General features: G+C 46.4%; 2 protein-coding genes across 5 annotated transcripts in view; one reads left to right on the forward strand and one right to left on the reverse strand.

Annotated features, from left to right (window-relative positions):
* Window positions 1–7: 7 nt before the first annotated feature.
* Window positions 8–2,062, forward strand: RBM15B (RNA binding motif protein 15B). The gene has a single exon (XM_008923454.4). It carries the CDS (start codon window positions 107–109, stop codon window positions 1,778–1,780), a length of 1,674 nt encoding a protein of 557 aa, XP_008921702.1. The 5' UTR covers window positions 8–106; the 3' UTR covers window positions 1,781–2,062.
* A 5,264-nt stretch (window positions 2,063–7,326) lies between these two features.
* Window positions 7,327–17,735, reverse strand: part of DCAF1 (DDB1 and CUL4 associated factor 1) — a 50,643-nt gene continuing 40,234 nt past the window's right edge. For all 4 annotated transcript variants that reach the window (XM_029958229.1, XM_029958230.1, XM_029958228.1 and 1 more), the window contains 2 exons: window positions 12,237–12,492; window positions 7,327–8,310 (listed from right to left, as the gene is read on the reverse strand). In XM_029958229.1, the coding sequence (XP_029814089.1) occupies window positions 8,252–8,310; window positions 12,237–12,492 (315 nt within the window). In that variant the 3' untranslated portion in view covers window positions 7,327–8,251. The remainder of the gene's footprint in view (window positions 8,311–12,236; window positions 12,493–17,735) is intronic.

The following is a 17,735-nucleotide window of genomic DNA, read 5'->3' on the forward strand; positions in this document are numbered from 1 at the left end:
GGCCATCGGGCTGTCCCGGGAGCGGGAGCGCGCCCTGGATTACTACGGGCTGTACGACGAGCGCGGCCGCCCCTACAGCTACCCCATCGTGGCCGAGGAGGACCTGATGCCCGAGGATGACCAGAGGGCCACCCGCAACCTCTTCATCGGCAACCTGGACCACAACGTGTCGGAGGTGGAGCTGCGCCGCGCCTTCGAGAAGTACGGCATCATCGAGGAGGTGGTGATCAAGCGCCCTGCACGCGGCCAGGGCGGCGCCTACGCCTTCCTCAAGTTCCAGAACCTGGACATGGCTCACCGGGCCAAGGTAGCCATGTCAGGCCGCGTTGTTGGCAGGAACCCCATCAAAATCGGCTACGGGAAAGCCAACCCCACCACCCGGCTGTGGGTGGGGGGCCTGGGCCCCAGCACCTCCCTGGCCGCCCTGGCCAGGGAGTTCGACCGCTTCGGCAGCATCAGGACTATTGACTACGTGAAGGGCGACAGCTTCGCCTACATCCAGTACGAGAGCCTGGACGCCGCCCAGGCCGCCTGCGCGCAGATGAGGGGCTTCCCCCTGGGTGGCCCAGAGAGGAGGCTCCGAGTGGATTTTGCCAAAGCAGAAGAGACGAGATACCCACAGCAGTACCAGCCCGCGCCGCTGCCCGTGCACTACGAGCTGCTGGCCGATGGGTACAGCCGGCACCGGAGCCTGGAGCAAGACTTGAGGGTGCGGGATAGGACTCCTCCGCACCTCCTGTACTCGGACAGAGACAGGAGCTTTGTGGAGGCAGACTGGGCCAGCCCTGCCAAAAATGCCGAGCGCAGGAACAACCTGGAGAGCTACAGCCGGTCCGTGCGCAGCAGGAGCGGGGAGCGCTGGGGCGGCGACGGCGACCGCAGCGTGCCCAAACCCTGGGAAGAGAGGCGGAAACGCCGGAGCCTCTCCAGCGACCGCGGGAGGACTACTCACTCGCCTTACGAGGACAGAAGCAGGACAAAGGCCAGTGGGCCAGCTCTAGACCGCAGCCCTGACAGGGCTCGCAAGGAGAATCACACTACAGAACCCGGGGCCGAGAAAGAGCAGAGCAACTCCCTCCAGAACAATCGCCACGCGGCTGAGGAGAAGCCCCATCGCGAGCCATCCGATGCTCCCCAGCCCAAAAAAAGGGACAGCGAACGCAATCATCGAACTGGTGAATCGGAATCAAAAACTCACGAGGAGCCAAAATCCGAGACCAAAAAGCTAAAGAATTTATCAGAATATGCTCAGACACTGCAGCTTGCTTGGAATGGGCTTCTTGTGCTAAAAAACAGCTGCTTCCCCACCTCTATGCACATCCTGGAGGGAGACCTGGGTGTCATCAACGGACTCCTCAAAGACCATTCGTCCGGCGGGAAGTTGACGCAGCTCAAAATCGCGCAGAGACTCCGGCTGGACCAGCCCAAGCTGGACGAAGTCACCCGCCGCATCAAACAAGGCAGCCCCAACGGCTACGCCGTGCTCCTGGCCACCCAGTCCGCCCCGGCAGGGGCAGGGGCCGAGGGGACCTTCCCTGCTGTGGAGCCTGGCTTGCAGCGACGGCTTCTCAGGAATCTGGTCTCCTACTTGAAACAGAAGCAGGCTGCTGGGGTTATCAGCCTGCCCGTGGGAGGGGCGAAGGGCAGGGACAGCACAGGCATGCTTTACGCGTTCCCTCCTTGCGAGTTCTCTCAGCAGTACCTCCAGTCAGCACTAAGGACATTGGGGAAGTTAGAAGAAGAACATATGGTGATAGTTATAGTCAAAGACACTGCCTAGCCCACACTGTCTTTTCAAATTTCATGTTTTCTTTGTGTGTCACACAACCCAGTTGTTTTTAAGGCTGATCATTTTGGCAGAGGCTCAAAACACCTCGGCCAAAGTGGTAAGATTTTTAGTTTCTAATTAATTTTAATACCTATAATATCTATTAAAATTTTAAATAGAGCCCATTTTATTCGTTTTTAATATGTGACACTGTCCGCTGTTGTTCTGTATTTTTATTTTTTAACTGTATGAAAAGTTGTCAGTAAAGCCTTGTTCACTGATGGATTTCTAAAATTGTGCGGTATCCGAGTTCTTACGGCTCAGGAAGGGCCAGTTCCCTGTGCAGGAGCATCCACCTGAGGCCCCAGCTTGGTTCAGTTTCTCAGACTCCAGCCTTCTGCACCTCCTTCATCTCTATATGTGTCCTTCGAGGCGGGAGGGGAAGGGGGTTCTTTGTGCTGCATGAGAGACTCAAAGGTTGGCTCTCTTATTTTTTTTCTGTCCTGTTGGCTTTTTATTTCATAAATTTGAGTCTGGATGCATTCCTGTTGAGTCTCTGAGGATAGAAGCTTCCCAGGAAGCCAGCTACCAAGGAAGCAAATCCTGATCAAGAGTAGAACTGGTTTTTATACACAACAAAAAATTACAGTTGATAATTAATTAGCAAAAAGTTTGCTGCTAAGGAGTCAACCCCGTATTCAAGTTGGTGAGCTTTGAGAGCACTGATAAATCTCAGCCATAGAAGCTCTTGGATAAAACAAAAGAGGTTTGACATTCCCAGTTTTTATAAAAGGAAAAAAAGCGAAACAGGAGGAAAAAAAAAGTGATTTAAGGGGGAACCCTCTTGGGCCCCTTGTAGATGTGGACAAGCAAAGGGCACAAAGGTATTTGGTGAGCTGGAGCTGCCATTTGCATAGTCCATCACGTTGCACTACCTGAAATCCTTAATTGAAAAATGGCAATTTTTTTTTTTTTTTTGCTGGAGTTAAAGTTTAACTCTTGTAAGCTTGTTAAGGCCTACAAGGAAAGAGAGAAACATATCTGGCTGTCTGAGAACGTGTTACTTTACTGCAGGTGACCTGTGACTGTAGGAACTGCTGGAGATCAAAGTTGGAGATCTGAGATGGGGTGGGTCCATCACCTTTGCTGTCTGTGGTAGGAGGTGGTTGTTAGGAGAGACCAGGACCTCTGCACCTCTTGAGTGCTCAGCAACATAAGGATGTGGTAGCGAGTCCAAATTGGAGTTAAAATCCACAGTTAGGTTTGGGGATCTTTTTATTTTTTAAAACGATGCCTGTAGATTTTAGGAAGCTTACAGAAAATTGTGTGGGATTAAAAACACTAAAGTTTCTTTAAATTTGCAGGGGGTTTTTTGTTTGTTTTGGTGGTAAGCAAGTGAACAAAATCCTGGGAGAACCAGAGTCTGTCTTGCACTACTCTCTGTGACCCAGCAACTCACTTGCTGATGGCTGCCAAAGGCCCTTCTAAAACTGCTCTCAGGTATGATTGGTGTCAAAACCTATTTAGCAGGGAGCATAAACTCAGTGTAAGATGCTTTTATTTTTTTATTTTTTAACCCTGCAGTGTCACAGTAGGGACATGGTCATGTGTGAGCAGTTGCTTAATTTAATAATGTGTTGATATCAACAAGTGTGGGTTGGTTTGTTGAGTTTTGTTTTGTTATTTTAACATTCAATACTGTGATTATATTAAAAGTAAATCTAATGAGTTAGTGTGATCAGGAGAGGGTTTGCATTTCACTTGATGCATCTTCTGTACCCCAGAAAATGTTAATTCTGTCCGTAAGGGCCCGAGTGCAGCTCGGAGGCCACGGAGGGTGTTGTCCATGGGGGTGCAGGCACAGGTCAGGGAGAGGTGAGCTGGCTGCTCTGCCAGGAGCAGCAGGGACCTGGGAAAGCTGTGGGGACAGAGGAGCAACTCCAGCACTCCCAGCCGCCCTCCAGGCTGGCTGCACTGGTGGCACAGGGAGGTGCAGGGGAGCTGGACTGCCCCGGCTTTACAAGGTTACAGGAACAAGGACTTAAACCTTGTGACCAAGTCCCCGATGCTGTTGTACCGAAGACAGTGTCAAATGTCAACAATTGTAAGATTAAGTGTTATCTGAAACCAAGTGCTATTAAATGCCCCTCATGGCCGAGTCCTAGAGTGATTTAGAGCCTTTTGTGGGAGTCTCCTGTGCATTGGAGGTGTCCTGGAAGTGTCCTGCAGCCTGAGGCAGAGCGTGTCGTGGTGCCACAGCAGTGCCTGCCTGGCTTTGTGGTGGCAGGGAGCTGTAGTTCAAGCTGCTGTGGCGTGGCCTCGTGTGTGTCTTTGTGTGTGTTATGGTGTGTGAATGTGAGGAATTGAAAGGGAAAAAAAAAAGCTGCAACCTCTTCCTGGCAAGGGAACAGCCTGAAATCCCCCATCTCCCACTTCCCTTGTGAAATCAGTAAATAGGGTTATTTAGAAGGTAAACGTCATCCTGCGTTGGGTTGGGTAAGAGTTTTAATGATGGGATCTCTGTTCCCAGAGAGGGGCTGATGGGTGTGAGCATGTGTGCATGGACCAAACAGATTTCCCTCCTACCAACAAATTAAAAGGAGAAGTCAGAGAGTTAAGGAAAAAACACCTTGGGAGAGAAGCAGCAGCATCCCTCTGACATGATGACCTGAGCCTCCCTGCTCCCTGGCATGCAAGGGAGCCACAGCCTTGTTTAACAGACTGTGCCAAGGCCAAAGGACCTGTCCTGCAGTTGTGTCCTCCTTCCCATCCCTTCACACTTGTATCCAGGCTGGTCCAAGAGAAACAGGCCTGAAAAAGGCTTGACCATTACAGCAAAATAACACTACATCTGTATCTTAGAGCATCAGAGACTTGTCCCTTAAACTGGGATGGGCTGCAGTTCTGGGGAGAAGATCCAAAATAGGGGGCAGGCCTGAGACACGCGGTGATGTAGGAAGATGTGGGGTATGACAGTGCTGGGGGGTTTGGGAGGTGGGTGTGCCTTTCACCCCGGGACAGTAGGAGCAGTGGGGTAATCACAGCAGGGTAATGGTCTGGGCTCTTTGAGGGTGCTCTGAAACTCAAGTGGGACTGGGTGTGAGAGGATGGGTTGGCGGGTGTGAGAGGATGGATTGGCTGGTCTGAGAGCATTAGTGCTCAGACTGAGCTACTCCATGTTTTATTTTAAACACTCCTTCAGCAAACATTTGGGTCTTTAACTTCAGTTGCTGGCTGCCTTTACTACAAAAAAAACCAGGGATGAAGGCCAGCCCTGGCTGTGCTGTGACCAGTGCTGAGGAGCCCATCACACCTCAGTTACCACCCTTCCCTGACACAAAGGTTAAGCCACTGCCCAGCCCCGGGGTTTGTACCCTGCTCTCCCAGGGACATGCTCTCCCTCCCAGGTGCTGGCACAGGCATTCCACAGGCTGTGCTCCACAGAAGGGTGTTGCTGCACCAAATGGGCTGAGCAGTTACCTGGGGTTGGGTCCCAGAGTGAGGAGGACTACACATAGGAACGACACTGACAGGAGGGCACAGGCTGTGCTGGGCTCTGCTCACATTGTGGGAGGAAACACATCCTTCCTGCAGGGGCTCCTCTGCTGCAGAGGTCGGTGGGTGTCTCAGCCAGCTGGCAGGACATTTAAATCTCCTTCCACCCCCTAAGCCAGGGCCTGTAACAGCTGCATAGAAGAAATATTGTATGGCATCACGTCAGCCATGTGCTGTGTGTATTCCAAAAGATTATAGGACTTTTTCCAAGCACTCTGCTTTTAAATAGATTAAATCATGATGTCAGGGGAAGAGGTGATTTTTCCAAATGCTGAGATTTTCCCCCTATCTCAAGTAGTTGCAGAATTATGGACTTAAACAAACAAATCCTTGCTAGTCCCCAAGTCTGAATCCTGATTTGCACCCAGGCTGTTACAGTCACCTGTTCACCAGCAGCCTTCAGTGACACCCCCCAGTAACACAGGGTTCAGGCAGCCTCCCTCAGCTGTGAATTTAACTTCAGAGAGGCTGGGTCTGCCCAGAACAGGCAGCAGGGGCCGCTTCAGCAGGTTTGGGGGGGTGACCTGCAGGCTCTACCTCCTTCACCCCAAGGTAATGCCCAAACAGTCCCTTTGGCTCTGTCCAGTGAAGTCAGGGCAGGTGTGGGAGGGGAGAGCATACTTACAGCAGATGTACTTACAGAGATATACTTACAGCAGCCCAGGTTCAAGTCAAATGTACACACAGGAGCTCCATCCTACGTGTTTTGGTTCTGTTTCACACAACTAGTAGGCAAATTTCTCTGAGCCAGCCAGGCCCAAACCAGCAGCAGATGCTGCCCATTACAGCTGGGGTATAATGCCAGAACAAGACACAGGCATCTGGCACAGCAGTTCCCTGGTAGTAGTAGCTGAGTACATGCTTTACTTTCTTTTTCCTCCTCCTAAGCAGCACATTTTCTATGGTGAAGTCAGATAAGATGGTTTCTGATAAGGCAGAGGCTGCTTCCACAGCTGTTGGGTGGCATATCCGATTTTCAATCCCCTCATTTAATCAGAATGCTGCTCCAACTGCTGTCCTTAAATGCTGTAGTAATTGCAACTCGTTCATCTTTATCGACTCTGTAGGGTACAATTATCCATTATAAGTTGCAGCAGAACCTTTCTTTTTAATTATTAACAAGCAGCCCTGGGTAAGTGCATTAAGTAGATGCAATGCTTGAGGGAAGAAAAACTATCCCTTCTCTCAGTTAAAAAGGAAATCCTTCCTCTTCCAGCAGGCCCTTAAGCTTACTTGAAATGCAGAGTTCGTGGTGGAAAACTGGCTGTAGTGTCGAGTGAGAAGCCTCAAGTTCCCTGTTCTGCTTAAAACCCTATTCTGAAAGTGGGCAAAACAGAGAAAGGGTTAAAAAGTGAGTGGATGTTATCTGAACACCTGGGAATAAACAGCACAGGTAGTGGCCTCGTCCAAGCAAGCAGGGAGCACACTCACCTGCCAGCTCTGACCCGCCGTGCAGTGGGTGCTGCACTGTGAAATCAAACACTCCCCTGCCAGTTCTGAGGGCAGGGCCCTGGTCATGCACCAACAGGAGCCCCTGATCTGTGTTCTGCCCAGACAGCCACAGGGCAGCCTGGCAATGCCAGAGCACAGGAGGAGGGCTGTGCTGCTCCCACCTCCTGACACACACCAGGGAGGGGGTGAATTCTCTGGCTCAGCTACACAGTGGACACTCCAGTGCACCTTCACACACCACCACAGCCTGGCACCAAGCAGCACGTCCCAGCTCCCGCCTGGATGCCCACACTGGGAATTCCAGGCTGTCAAGCAACCCAAGTGATCAGACTGGAACCCACAGGCACTGTGCAATGTCCATCCTAATGGAGTCTGTGCTCCCAAAGCTCACTCCTGTTTACTCTGCCCTTCCTTCCTCACTGCAGCCAGGCCACCAGCTACACCTGGCTGCTCTCCAGCCAAGCTCCACAGGCACATGGACCACCACTTTGCATGGCTGGCAGGGGAATGCATGGCTACAATGCACAGCCATAAACAGACACAGGATTTGTATTTAATTTTTTAATAAATACACTTTACATTAAAGAAAAAGGCCTTCAATTTGCAGTTTCCACACAGAGGGCAAGAAGGGAAAAAAAAAAAAAACAAACAAAAAAGAAAGAAAGATTAAAAAACTTGAACCACAAAGGGCAGAGGGGAGAAAAAGGGCTCAAACTTCAATCCCAGATTCCCATGTCTTCAGGAATACCAGGCTCTGACTAGGCCCAGCCAGGATTTCAGCCTCCCACTACAGCTGGTATCACTATCTCCATTAGCAAACACTCCAGGGGCTCTTCCCTGGACAACAAAAGCATCTGGAACACACTGGCGCATTAGCAGGTATTACACCTGTAGTTCTTTTTTTTTTAAAAATAAAATCATATTTAAAATAAAAATATTCTCACTCCTCAACAATATTAGAAATCATGATCCTCTTATTTCACTTGGTAGTTGCATAAATTTTAATTTTATTTAATTTTAAACAATTTTTCTCCCCTGAACCTACCCCATGGTAACAAGGTACTACAGGAATACAAAGGTCATCCCCTCTTTACTAGAACACTTGCCTTTTTTTTTCTTTTTATTTTTTTTTTATAAAACTATTTTTGTTCTTTAGGAAAGAACTTTATACAAAGAAAATATATTGTGAAATATCTTCAGAAGTTTCCTTGAAGAGGAGAATCATCTCAGCCTAAAATAAAAAATAAAAAAAAAAAAGGCAGAGAGAAATGAGGCCTAACCCCAGGTCTCTTTATTGAGACTTAGCCCCGAGCCTCCAACTGACTCAAACCAACACAGTGGGCTGGCAGGAGTTCCTCGGGTTCTCCCAGGAAAAGCAGGGCTGGGGTGCTCAGAACTGGTTTCCAATTTGGTCTCTGGTCTTCTGTTGGGAAGGGAGCATCTCCTCCTGCCAACACCCCGCCCAGCAGCCGCTCCTCACTCATTCAGAGACAGGATTATGTCGTCCTCCAAGTCAGAGTTATCGGAGCTGTCGGCTGGAAAGGAGACACGTGGGTTATGTTTGGTTTATGGCAGAGCACAGCTGTTGGGACACCCCTGCTCGAGGCCACAGCTCCTCAGCACTGACAGAGGCAGCCAGAGCCACTAGTGCTCCAAATCACTCAGCAGCAGCCAGGAAATCTGCACCAGAGCTTTCCTTCCCTGCTTAAAAGAGAAGCTCAAGGAGAGCAGCTTTAGCCAGTGCAGTTCCTATGAGCTCGCAGGTTTTCCCCCCAACAAGGTGGGGAGGACACCAGCAGTGAGCTGCCTGCACAGCTCTCCGTGCCAGGGGCTGGACAGATGTAGCAGTCACTCCTCACAGCTGGACAGTTCCACCAGCCTGATGTGGTGAAATAGGGCTGCTGCATAATGTGCATGGGGTAATTCATTATGCAGTGAGATGGACCCTCAATCCCTACATTCACAACCAGAACCTTCCTCTAGCAACCCAAATGTTTTGGTAATGAATTTAACTACATGGCACTCATTGAAGGTGACCTGAAAACTGTGCTTTTGCTGGTTTTCTTCATTGTGGTACAGAATAAAGACATGAAAGGATTTGCCAGAAGCAGTCTCACACACACACACACACACACACACTTGCTTTTTATCTTAAAACATAAGTTCTCTACTCCCTCAGTTGTGCAAGAGGGGAGTGGTAGCAGCTCTGGCAAGCAAGAGGACTCCTGCCTTACCTTAGAGGTGATGTTGGCTCTTTTTCTTATGCGAATTCATTGGATGCAGCAGTAAACTAGGTATTAAAAATAGTTAAAAAGAAAAGAAAAAGACACCAGGACTTCCTCTTAGCCATATCAGTTATACTGAATGTGTAAAATGCCTGTCAAGGTAAGCAAGGCCTTCTGGAAGGTTCATCCCTTCCCACACACTATCCTTAGGGGGAAAAAAAAATCACAGGCAAGCAGAGAGGGCACAAACCCTTTCCCCCAACCCTCCTCCCTGATGATCAGCCAGCTGCCCTTCCACTGTGATCAGCAAGGGATGCTCCATCTCACCATCCCTCAGACTGAGCCCAAGCTGAGGGTCATCAGTGCTCCCAGAACAGCCACAGCCACCTAAGGGTAGTTGGAGAACACCAGCCAGTGCTGCAGCAGCCACACTTACACAGTAAGAGGGAAAGAAGCATAAGCAAGATAACAATCCAGAAACTATGGGGATAAAGAGAAGCTCGAAAAGTTGGAGTTTTGGGGTTTTTGTTGGGGTTTTTTTTATCCCCAGAGGAAAGCTCACTATTCTCCAGTGCACCACACAACCTTCCAATTTTGAGCTCTATGTCTATAGGTAAATCTGATTGCAGTTAACTGCTTACCATAGTTTGCATAGACCTGCCTGGAAGTTGCCATTTTGGATTACAGAAGAACAGGAAACAGAATCAAGTGTCAGCCATGCTGCTGGTGAGAATTCAATACACTTCTTCCATCCTATGTCACATGTGCATTTCAAAAAATTACACCCAGCTGGCCCAGGAACAAGCTCCTGAAAGATCTGCACAATAAATACACTGCTTTGACAAATGTATCTAACGTCCTTTTGTCAAGGTGGTGACAAAAGGGGAGGAAGACAAATTCATACTTAAAAGGTTCATCATGGACTATTCCCAAAAAGGAATCAGAACCTCTTCTAAAGCACAAGGAACTAAAGCCATTCTCACTCCCCTGTTTCAACTGTTCTTTGACTTACTTTGCTTTGAAACACACCCACTGTATGTTCACAGAATATGCTGAGTTGGAAGGGACCCATCAGGATCAGAGTCCAGCTCCCGGCCCTGCACAGGACTATCCCCAAGAGTCACATCATGTGCTTGAGAGTATTATCCAAACTCTCCTTGAGCACAGCCTTGGTGCTGTGCCCACTGCCCTGGGGAGCCCAACCACTCTCTGGGTGAAGAACCTCTTTCTAACATCCAACCTAAACCTCCTGGCACAACTCCAGGCCATTCCCTGGGTGCTGTCCCTGGTCCCCAGAGAGCAGAGATCAGTGCCTGCCCCTCCCTAGGAAGTTGTAACTGCAGTGAGGTCTCCCCCCAGTCTCCTCTTCTGCAGGCTGAACACACCAAGTGCCCTCACTGTCCTCACATGGCTTCCCCTCAAGGCCCTTCATGATCTTTGTTGCCCTCCTTTGGACACTCTCTAATGGATTCATCATATCTGTGCTGGCTGTGACCAATTGACTGTGTGGTCTTTCAGGTGTTTTCAATCCCTCCCAGAATAATCTCCTTAACTTTACCAGGCACTGAAGTGAGACTGACAGGGCTGGAGTTTCCAGGGTCCTCCTTGAAAACTGGGACAACATTCACCAGCCTCCAGTCAGCTGGAACCTCTCTGGATTCCCAAGACCACTTAAAAAAAAAAATCACTGAGAGAGATTTTGTGATGACATCAGCAGCTCTTTGAGGATTCTGGGATGAATCCCATCAGGCCCCATATTTGCAGGGATCCAGCTGGAACAGCAGATCCAGCACAATTTCAGGGTCAACTGGGAGTTGATCATTCTCAGTCTTGGTTCTCCAGCTCAGGGCACTGAGACTCCCTTGGTCTGTCACCATGTTGAAGACAGAGGCAAAGAAAGTATAAACACCTCTGCCTTGTCTCTGTCCCTGTTTGTGAGGAGACCATCTCCATCCTGGAATGGACCAATGATATTTCTATAGTGCCTATTTCCATTAATGTATTTGAGAAGACTTTTTTTTACTGCCCCCCATCCCCATTTCTGGCAGCTTCAACTCCAGTTCAGCTTTTGCCACACAATTTTTTTCCCTACAGTGGCAAGCAGCATCTCTGTATTCTTCCCAGGTCATTTGACCTTGCTTCCAGTCTCAGGAAGAGGCATCAGGCACTCCTGGCAACCTGTGACCTGGAGAGCTGCATCTGCCATCAGCAGGTCTGTCTGTCTGGAGGCCTCTGACAGGGCTGGTACAGTGACTCCCACAGCTCTAAGGGATCGAGCTTTACAGGGCATCAACACCATAACTGAGGGAGCTTAAACTAATATGCTAATAAGACTGGGCTGAAAGGATCTCTTTGCTCTTTCTTACCAGCTACTGACTCTGCTGCCTCTATTGGATGCTCCTGGATGATCAGAAACAAACCCTTCCTGCTCACTCTGCCTGCACAAACTGCCATGCTGTGCCCTCCCTGCTGTGCCACGCCCATTTGTCCACTCCTGTTCAGCATGTTCCAGGTTGCTCCTGCTCCCTGGAGCCCTTTAAAAGTCCCTCAATTACTCCTTCCTCACCCAGTTGGCTGCCCAGGATCCCTGGGGTACACACACACACATACACACACACACACACACTTTAACTTTCTAACACACATACACACACACACACACACACACTTTAACTTTCTAACCCAGTGGTTAGAAAGTTTTGTGGAGTTTGTGGAGTGCCAGAAAAAGAGAACAATTTAAACTGTATCCCAAAAGTTATGTTAGCTTCAGAACAGTCTGATAAAGGAAGTGAAGTCAGAAATGCCATGTTGGCTTTGCACTTCAAACCATTACAAGAGAGAAAGAACAGCACCAAGGACCAAAAGTGTTTCTTGTCCTTACAGGTACAAATGAGGCAGAGAACAGGGGAAGTAACAGTAACCTGTGTCCCCTTGAAGGGCAGGACAGGCAAGCAATCAGACAAGGCTTCTTCACTTGAAGTTTCTTGGCCTGCCAAGTTCTCACACACACACACACATGGGAGCACTTGAAGAAAGGAGATACCTCCTTTTCCAGAATGCACAGTTGTTCTCTCATATAAGAGCTGTTTTTACCAGCAGATTACCTAGAGAGGCCACAGGTGAACAAGGATGATGATCTGTGCCTCAGCTAAGTCATTTCAGGGGAGATTTAGATGTTGCATATTTGTCAGGACCTTAACCAGAGGACAAGCTTACCAAGCTGGGCACACACTTACTATCTCCAAGAATCAGCTCGACTTCCTCATCAGCATCAGAATCCTCATCTTCACCCTCATCTCCTTCTTCCAGGAGGTTGGCAATCTCCTCATCATCGGAGGGAGAAAAGTCATTTTCTCCATCCTCACCAGCATTCTCGTTGTTCTCATCCTCCTCCAGCTCAGCCTCCAGCAGCTGGTCTGTATCTAGTTCATCAAGGTCATCTGTGTCATCATCATCTTCATCATCATCTTCTTCCTCTTGCTCCTCTTCCTCCTATAAAGACAGCAAACACAGTCCATTGCAGACACTAAGACAAATGTAAAATGGAATAAGAATAATTGAAGAAAACATACCTATAGTTTTCACTTCTCCCCATATCCAGGTATCACACATTATGAACACACTCCCATCTCCCATTTAAGCACTCTCTCCACAGCTACAGAACATCAATGTTAGATCACTTCCAAGCCTGCAAAGTCCTGTCTGCAAAGTGCTGGTGCAACACAGGTACCCTTGGCTCAAGCTCTGCTCCAGTACTGGCCACCAACATGTGTCATCACAAGGCACTCTTGAGAAGGACATGCAGTAAGACCTGTTAATCCATGGCTTTGTTGCTAGCAAACTTGTGCAAACTGCTGTAGTTTCAGCTGGACCAAAATCTCTGCTTGTCATCAAACAGCATGCACGTTCTGTCCCTGCCATTCCCATCTGGATGAGATGTAAAATGTAGGGAAGGATACCATCAGCCTAAACCAATCCCTGAAGCAGCTTTGGATGACAGAACTGTTTAAAGCAGCTCAGAGGTCTCATCTTTGGTATTTACCTATGGATCAAGATCTTTCTCTATCAAACTATAAGAATTTGAATTCCTGAACTCCTCATTGCACAGATGAAATCCAGAAATCTGTGTGTAACAGAGAAGACCAAGTGGGAAGGAGCTGTTACAGTCCTATCCTTCTTCCAGACAACCTGCCAGCACAAGCCAAGCTCCAGGAGGTCTCCAGGACTAAAAGTGTTCAATACACCTGTTCATCTCAGAGCCACAGCCTGTTTCTCTAACAGAGTGCTCTCATGTGGCAGGGAGGCAGCTCTCAACTCATTCAGCCTTAATTGCTCCTTTGCTCTGGGAGGGAACACATTCTGCAAAATTAGGAAGCAATTAAGATAGACATCTAACAACCCACTTCAAGGGACGGTTTGGTCCTCAAGCTCACCACATTCCCACTGTGCTATTTAGACTGCTGCATCTTCACATCTAAAAGGACAGAGGAAAGTCCTTTACTGTCATCTCCCCAACCTACTTTTTCTTCAGTCAGTGCTATAAAAAGCCCACCACACCCACACAAATCCAACATCTGTCACAGGCAAGAGAAACAAGGAATGCCACAAAGCCTGACCAAATTGTATTGTTTCTTCACTTGGAAAAGGCAGCCAAGTCTCCTCTGCTGACCAGAAGTGCCCTGTTATTAAATGGAGATTACAGTATAAAAGCATTGATTTGCTATACACAGTTTTCTTGTATTAAGAGCTTGTATTAAGTGTAAAATTAAAACCAACCTGTATGAAAGCCTGTGCTTATTTTAGTCAACTATAAACTTAATACTTTGAGTCAATGGGTCTTCAAACAAACAGACATTGCTTTCTGAATTGCATACACATTGGGAGAGGAAATACCTTACTTGCACTTCACAGTTTTAAACTGCAATGTCATAATGTGTATAATTTTCCACAAAATATATTGAGTATAAAAGCTTTTGTCTTAATAATTTGAATTTATTTTTGCTCTATGCAGTACCTGCAGAAAGACCAATGTCTTAAAGCTTATCACTCTACTCAGAATTGAAAAACTGATTAAAAACTGGAAAAGGCAGGAGATTTTATTTTCCTTTTTCAGTCTCTAAATAGCTTTGAAGCAGAAAAGATATCAATTTATTCAAAAAGCCTGGAAAAATTAAGCCAAATTTCTCTGTATCTGGAGCTAGAGACACACTTGAACTTTAGGAAAAAAGTATGTTGTCTACAAGATTCATTTAGAGTCCATGTAGGTAAAACCTAAAGGATTCTGAAATAAGTTAGGTACCCTCTTTGTTTCCACATCTGTGGAATTTCTGAAAGCATCTTTTTCTTAAATATATAGCCCACAAGGACTTAAAATGTCAGCCTCATTTGATTATGTTTCACATGTAATGTATTTATTAGAAATTGAAATACTATTTCATCAACATTTTCATTCAAGCTTAAGGCAAGGCATATATAGCAATATCCTTCAAATATAGGATGAAATTAAATATAGTTGTATTAAGGTAAAAATTCCTTCTGGCTGACAAGGGTAAGAGCCAAATTACACAGAAAGGTTGCATATTTTGCTGCAAATTAACTTTGAAGGATTATACCAACCAGTGAGGGAAAAAATACTTTATGAGAATACAAACAGCACCAGAAGAACTGAGATGTTTCCACTTTTACAGTTTAAATTACTTAATCTGAAGTAGGTGGTTAGAATTGGCCACGCTCATTTAAAACCCACCTAGGAACAGTAAGATGAGATCAAAATTATATCTGTCCTTGGTAAAGCAACCAAGGAGTCAGGTGTGTGTGTGGCAGTGTGACACACACAGTGATGTCCTTACAGAGCTGAGGAGTGATATATAACAGGGTTCAGGAGGAGCAACCTCCTCCCTGAGAAACCTGTACCTTATATTTTAAAGAACCCAGACAGGAACTTGGACACTGTGATGCTTCTGCCAAGTAACAGGCAAATAAATTGTGCCTCTGAGCCACCCCCGAGCACACCCCTCTGCAGGCACAGTGCAGCACTCCCAGCTGGAATACACGGCTTGCACACACATGGGGAGAGCTCTCCTAAGAAAGCTCCAGGATTTCTGCACCCAGACCCAATCCGTGGGATATACAGCTCAGAAAGGTGTGAGGGAGTACCAGGTGCAGTCTAACACCATCCCATGGGAGTGATATCCGACCTGTTAGTGGGGATCCAGGATGAATCCTCGTCAGACACAACTGTCTCGTGTCAGGGATCCATACACAGGTGGGAAATGGCAGCCCTTCCACAGTGACTCAAACAAGCACTCTGAGTAAGAGCAGTGAAAAAAATCCTTGTGCCATGTCACGAGGGAAGACAGGCAGAAGAGTTATTCCAAACCATATCTGTTTCTGTAGGAAAAACCTGCAAAAGCAAGTTCCTGTCTACTCATCAGTCATTCCCAAGAGCTTTGGGCAATGACACAGGTACTGCTGGAAAACAGAACCAGCATGCACATCTATGCAAAACATCCAGGCACCTGTGCTCATCTTCCTCATTGGAGTAAACTGATCCACAGAAGCCATGGGCCAGCACTCTCCAGAGGACTTGAACAATACCAAGGAATTGCTTCAGCCAGCACTAACTCCTTGAGATGCCTAAAGATATTCTTCTGTTTGGGTTGAAAATCTGCTTGGATCAGAATGTGAACTGTTCATGGAGTATTCACATTTCTCCTCTGCTTCCCTAGAGAATATTTTCCTCCCTCTCCAACAGAAGCTACTCCACAGCTGCCACTTCCCTTTGCAGAAGGCACAAGGGTAGTACTACAGAATCCCAAACTGACCATCTCATAACCTTCCCCCTGTAAAACATTTTACCTCCCTATCAGCACTCTGACTCTCAGCCTGGTGTCTGTGTGTGCCCTGTGCTACAGCCAGGTGCACCATGACTGCAGTGCAGCCAGACCAAACCCCTGTCTTCCCATGGAAATCATGGAAGATTACAAACAATCTCAACCTGAGGCTATGATGGAGATAAAAAAAAAAAAAAGAAAAGAAAAAATCTAATGGTGCCTTTTAAATAGAGCAAGCAACACTCAGAGGGACGTGATGGAGTCCAGCTTTTGAATTAAGCATGTCACACTGCTCCCCATTTTAGTTACACTGGGATTCAGGTATATTAATTAGCTGTAGATAATTAAACTTTGGATTAATTTAAAGAGTTTTACCTTCATATATGTCAAGAGTAGAGTAATTTTGAGTACTCATTGACCCCTAATGAGATTCAAATTTGCAATTGGATATGATAGAGATATGTATTAACTTTATTAATTAATGGATATGAATTCTAGGGGGTTTCTGTGTCATCTTCCTAACACTGCATCAGTGTTACTCCTCTTCATGTCCAGCACACAGAGTGTCACCAATGCAGGTGACACTGTGGTATCAACACACCTGGATGGCCAACTCTCTCTGCTCATCAAAAACACAGTGACACAATTATCATAAAGGAATTTTTATCTTGGAAACACCCACCCTATTTCCTACACAAAATGGCTTCCTGGCCCCACTCCCTGCATAAATACTTTACAGAATATTTCACCCCAGCTAAAGCAAAAAGGTCATGCAAAAGTAAGGTAATGAACAAAGATGACAATTTAAAGCAAATGAGAATAAACCAAAACCCAGTTATAATTGTTAGGGGATAGCAAAGAAGGAGGCTGCAATTTTAGTGTGGAATATCTATCCACAGGATAGGATGTCCACACAGGGACAGGCCCAAGTGTAACACAGAAATTGTTTAACTCAACTATTAAAGACTAGTTTAGGCTGAAAAAGACCATCTATACAGAGGGTTTGTGTCAGTTTAATTCAAAAGGTCTTAAGAATATAATTTAGTAATGTATAGTATCATCAGTTATATATTTTAGGCAAGCAAAAAGGATGCAGGAACTATCAGTTCTAGAATCAGACTGCAAAATGGAACAATAATTTAAGTTTTCATCTTAAGATAAATCTCTCAACACTCACTAACTCACCCACACAGTAACATAAAGAGCTTCAACACACAGTCTATGACCCTGGAATTGCTTTGAGGATGATTAAGAGGGTAAAAGTGATTCCCATCACCTTCCTATCATGCCTGCATACAGGAAGATTTACAGAGATGTAGTAGTACAACAAAAGCTGGACATAAACTTACAGAAAAGTTGATTACATAGCAAAGGATTATCTCAAGATCATCTCAAAGCAAATTACTGTTAACTGAACTCTACTACCACTTTGCAATCTTACATAAAGACTCAGAAAGCAGAGTAGATTTGGTTCAATTAATTTATCATTTTTAACCACAAAGGAAAAAAACTAAACAACATCCCCTAAAGGAATGGCAAATACTGGGGTGGTTGCACTGGAACAAAAAAAATTCTTCATATTGCCAGTTTTTACAGCCCTTTCAGAGCTTAGTAAATACCTTTTGCACTTGTTCAGGCATTATGTGTTTTCTGCTATATTGTTCTTTGATGCTTGTTTGCACAGCCTTCATCATCATCATCACAGAATTCTTACTGTTCCCCTTTACCCAATCATTTTGCACACACAAAATTCACAAAATTTGTCTTTTCAGGTAGTACAGACTATTGATACTTAACACATTCCCTGGGGTTTATCTCTCAAAAATTATTCAAAGGCTCAGGAAAACCCCATATTTCACCTACTCAAATTGATGCAAACCACGTTACCTAGGCAGAACTTCA

The sequence above is a fragment of the Manacus vitellinus genome, unplaced genomic scaffold (assembly GCF_001715985.3).
Source record: "Manacus vitellinus isolate BGI_N305 unplaced genomic scaffold, ASM171598v3 scaffold_14_pilon, whole genome shotgun sequence".
Taxonomy (NCBI): Eukaryota; Metazoa; Chordata; class Aves; order Passeriformes; family Pipridae; genus Manacus; species Manacus vitellinus.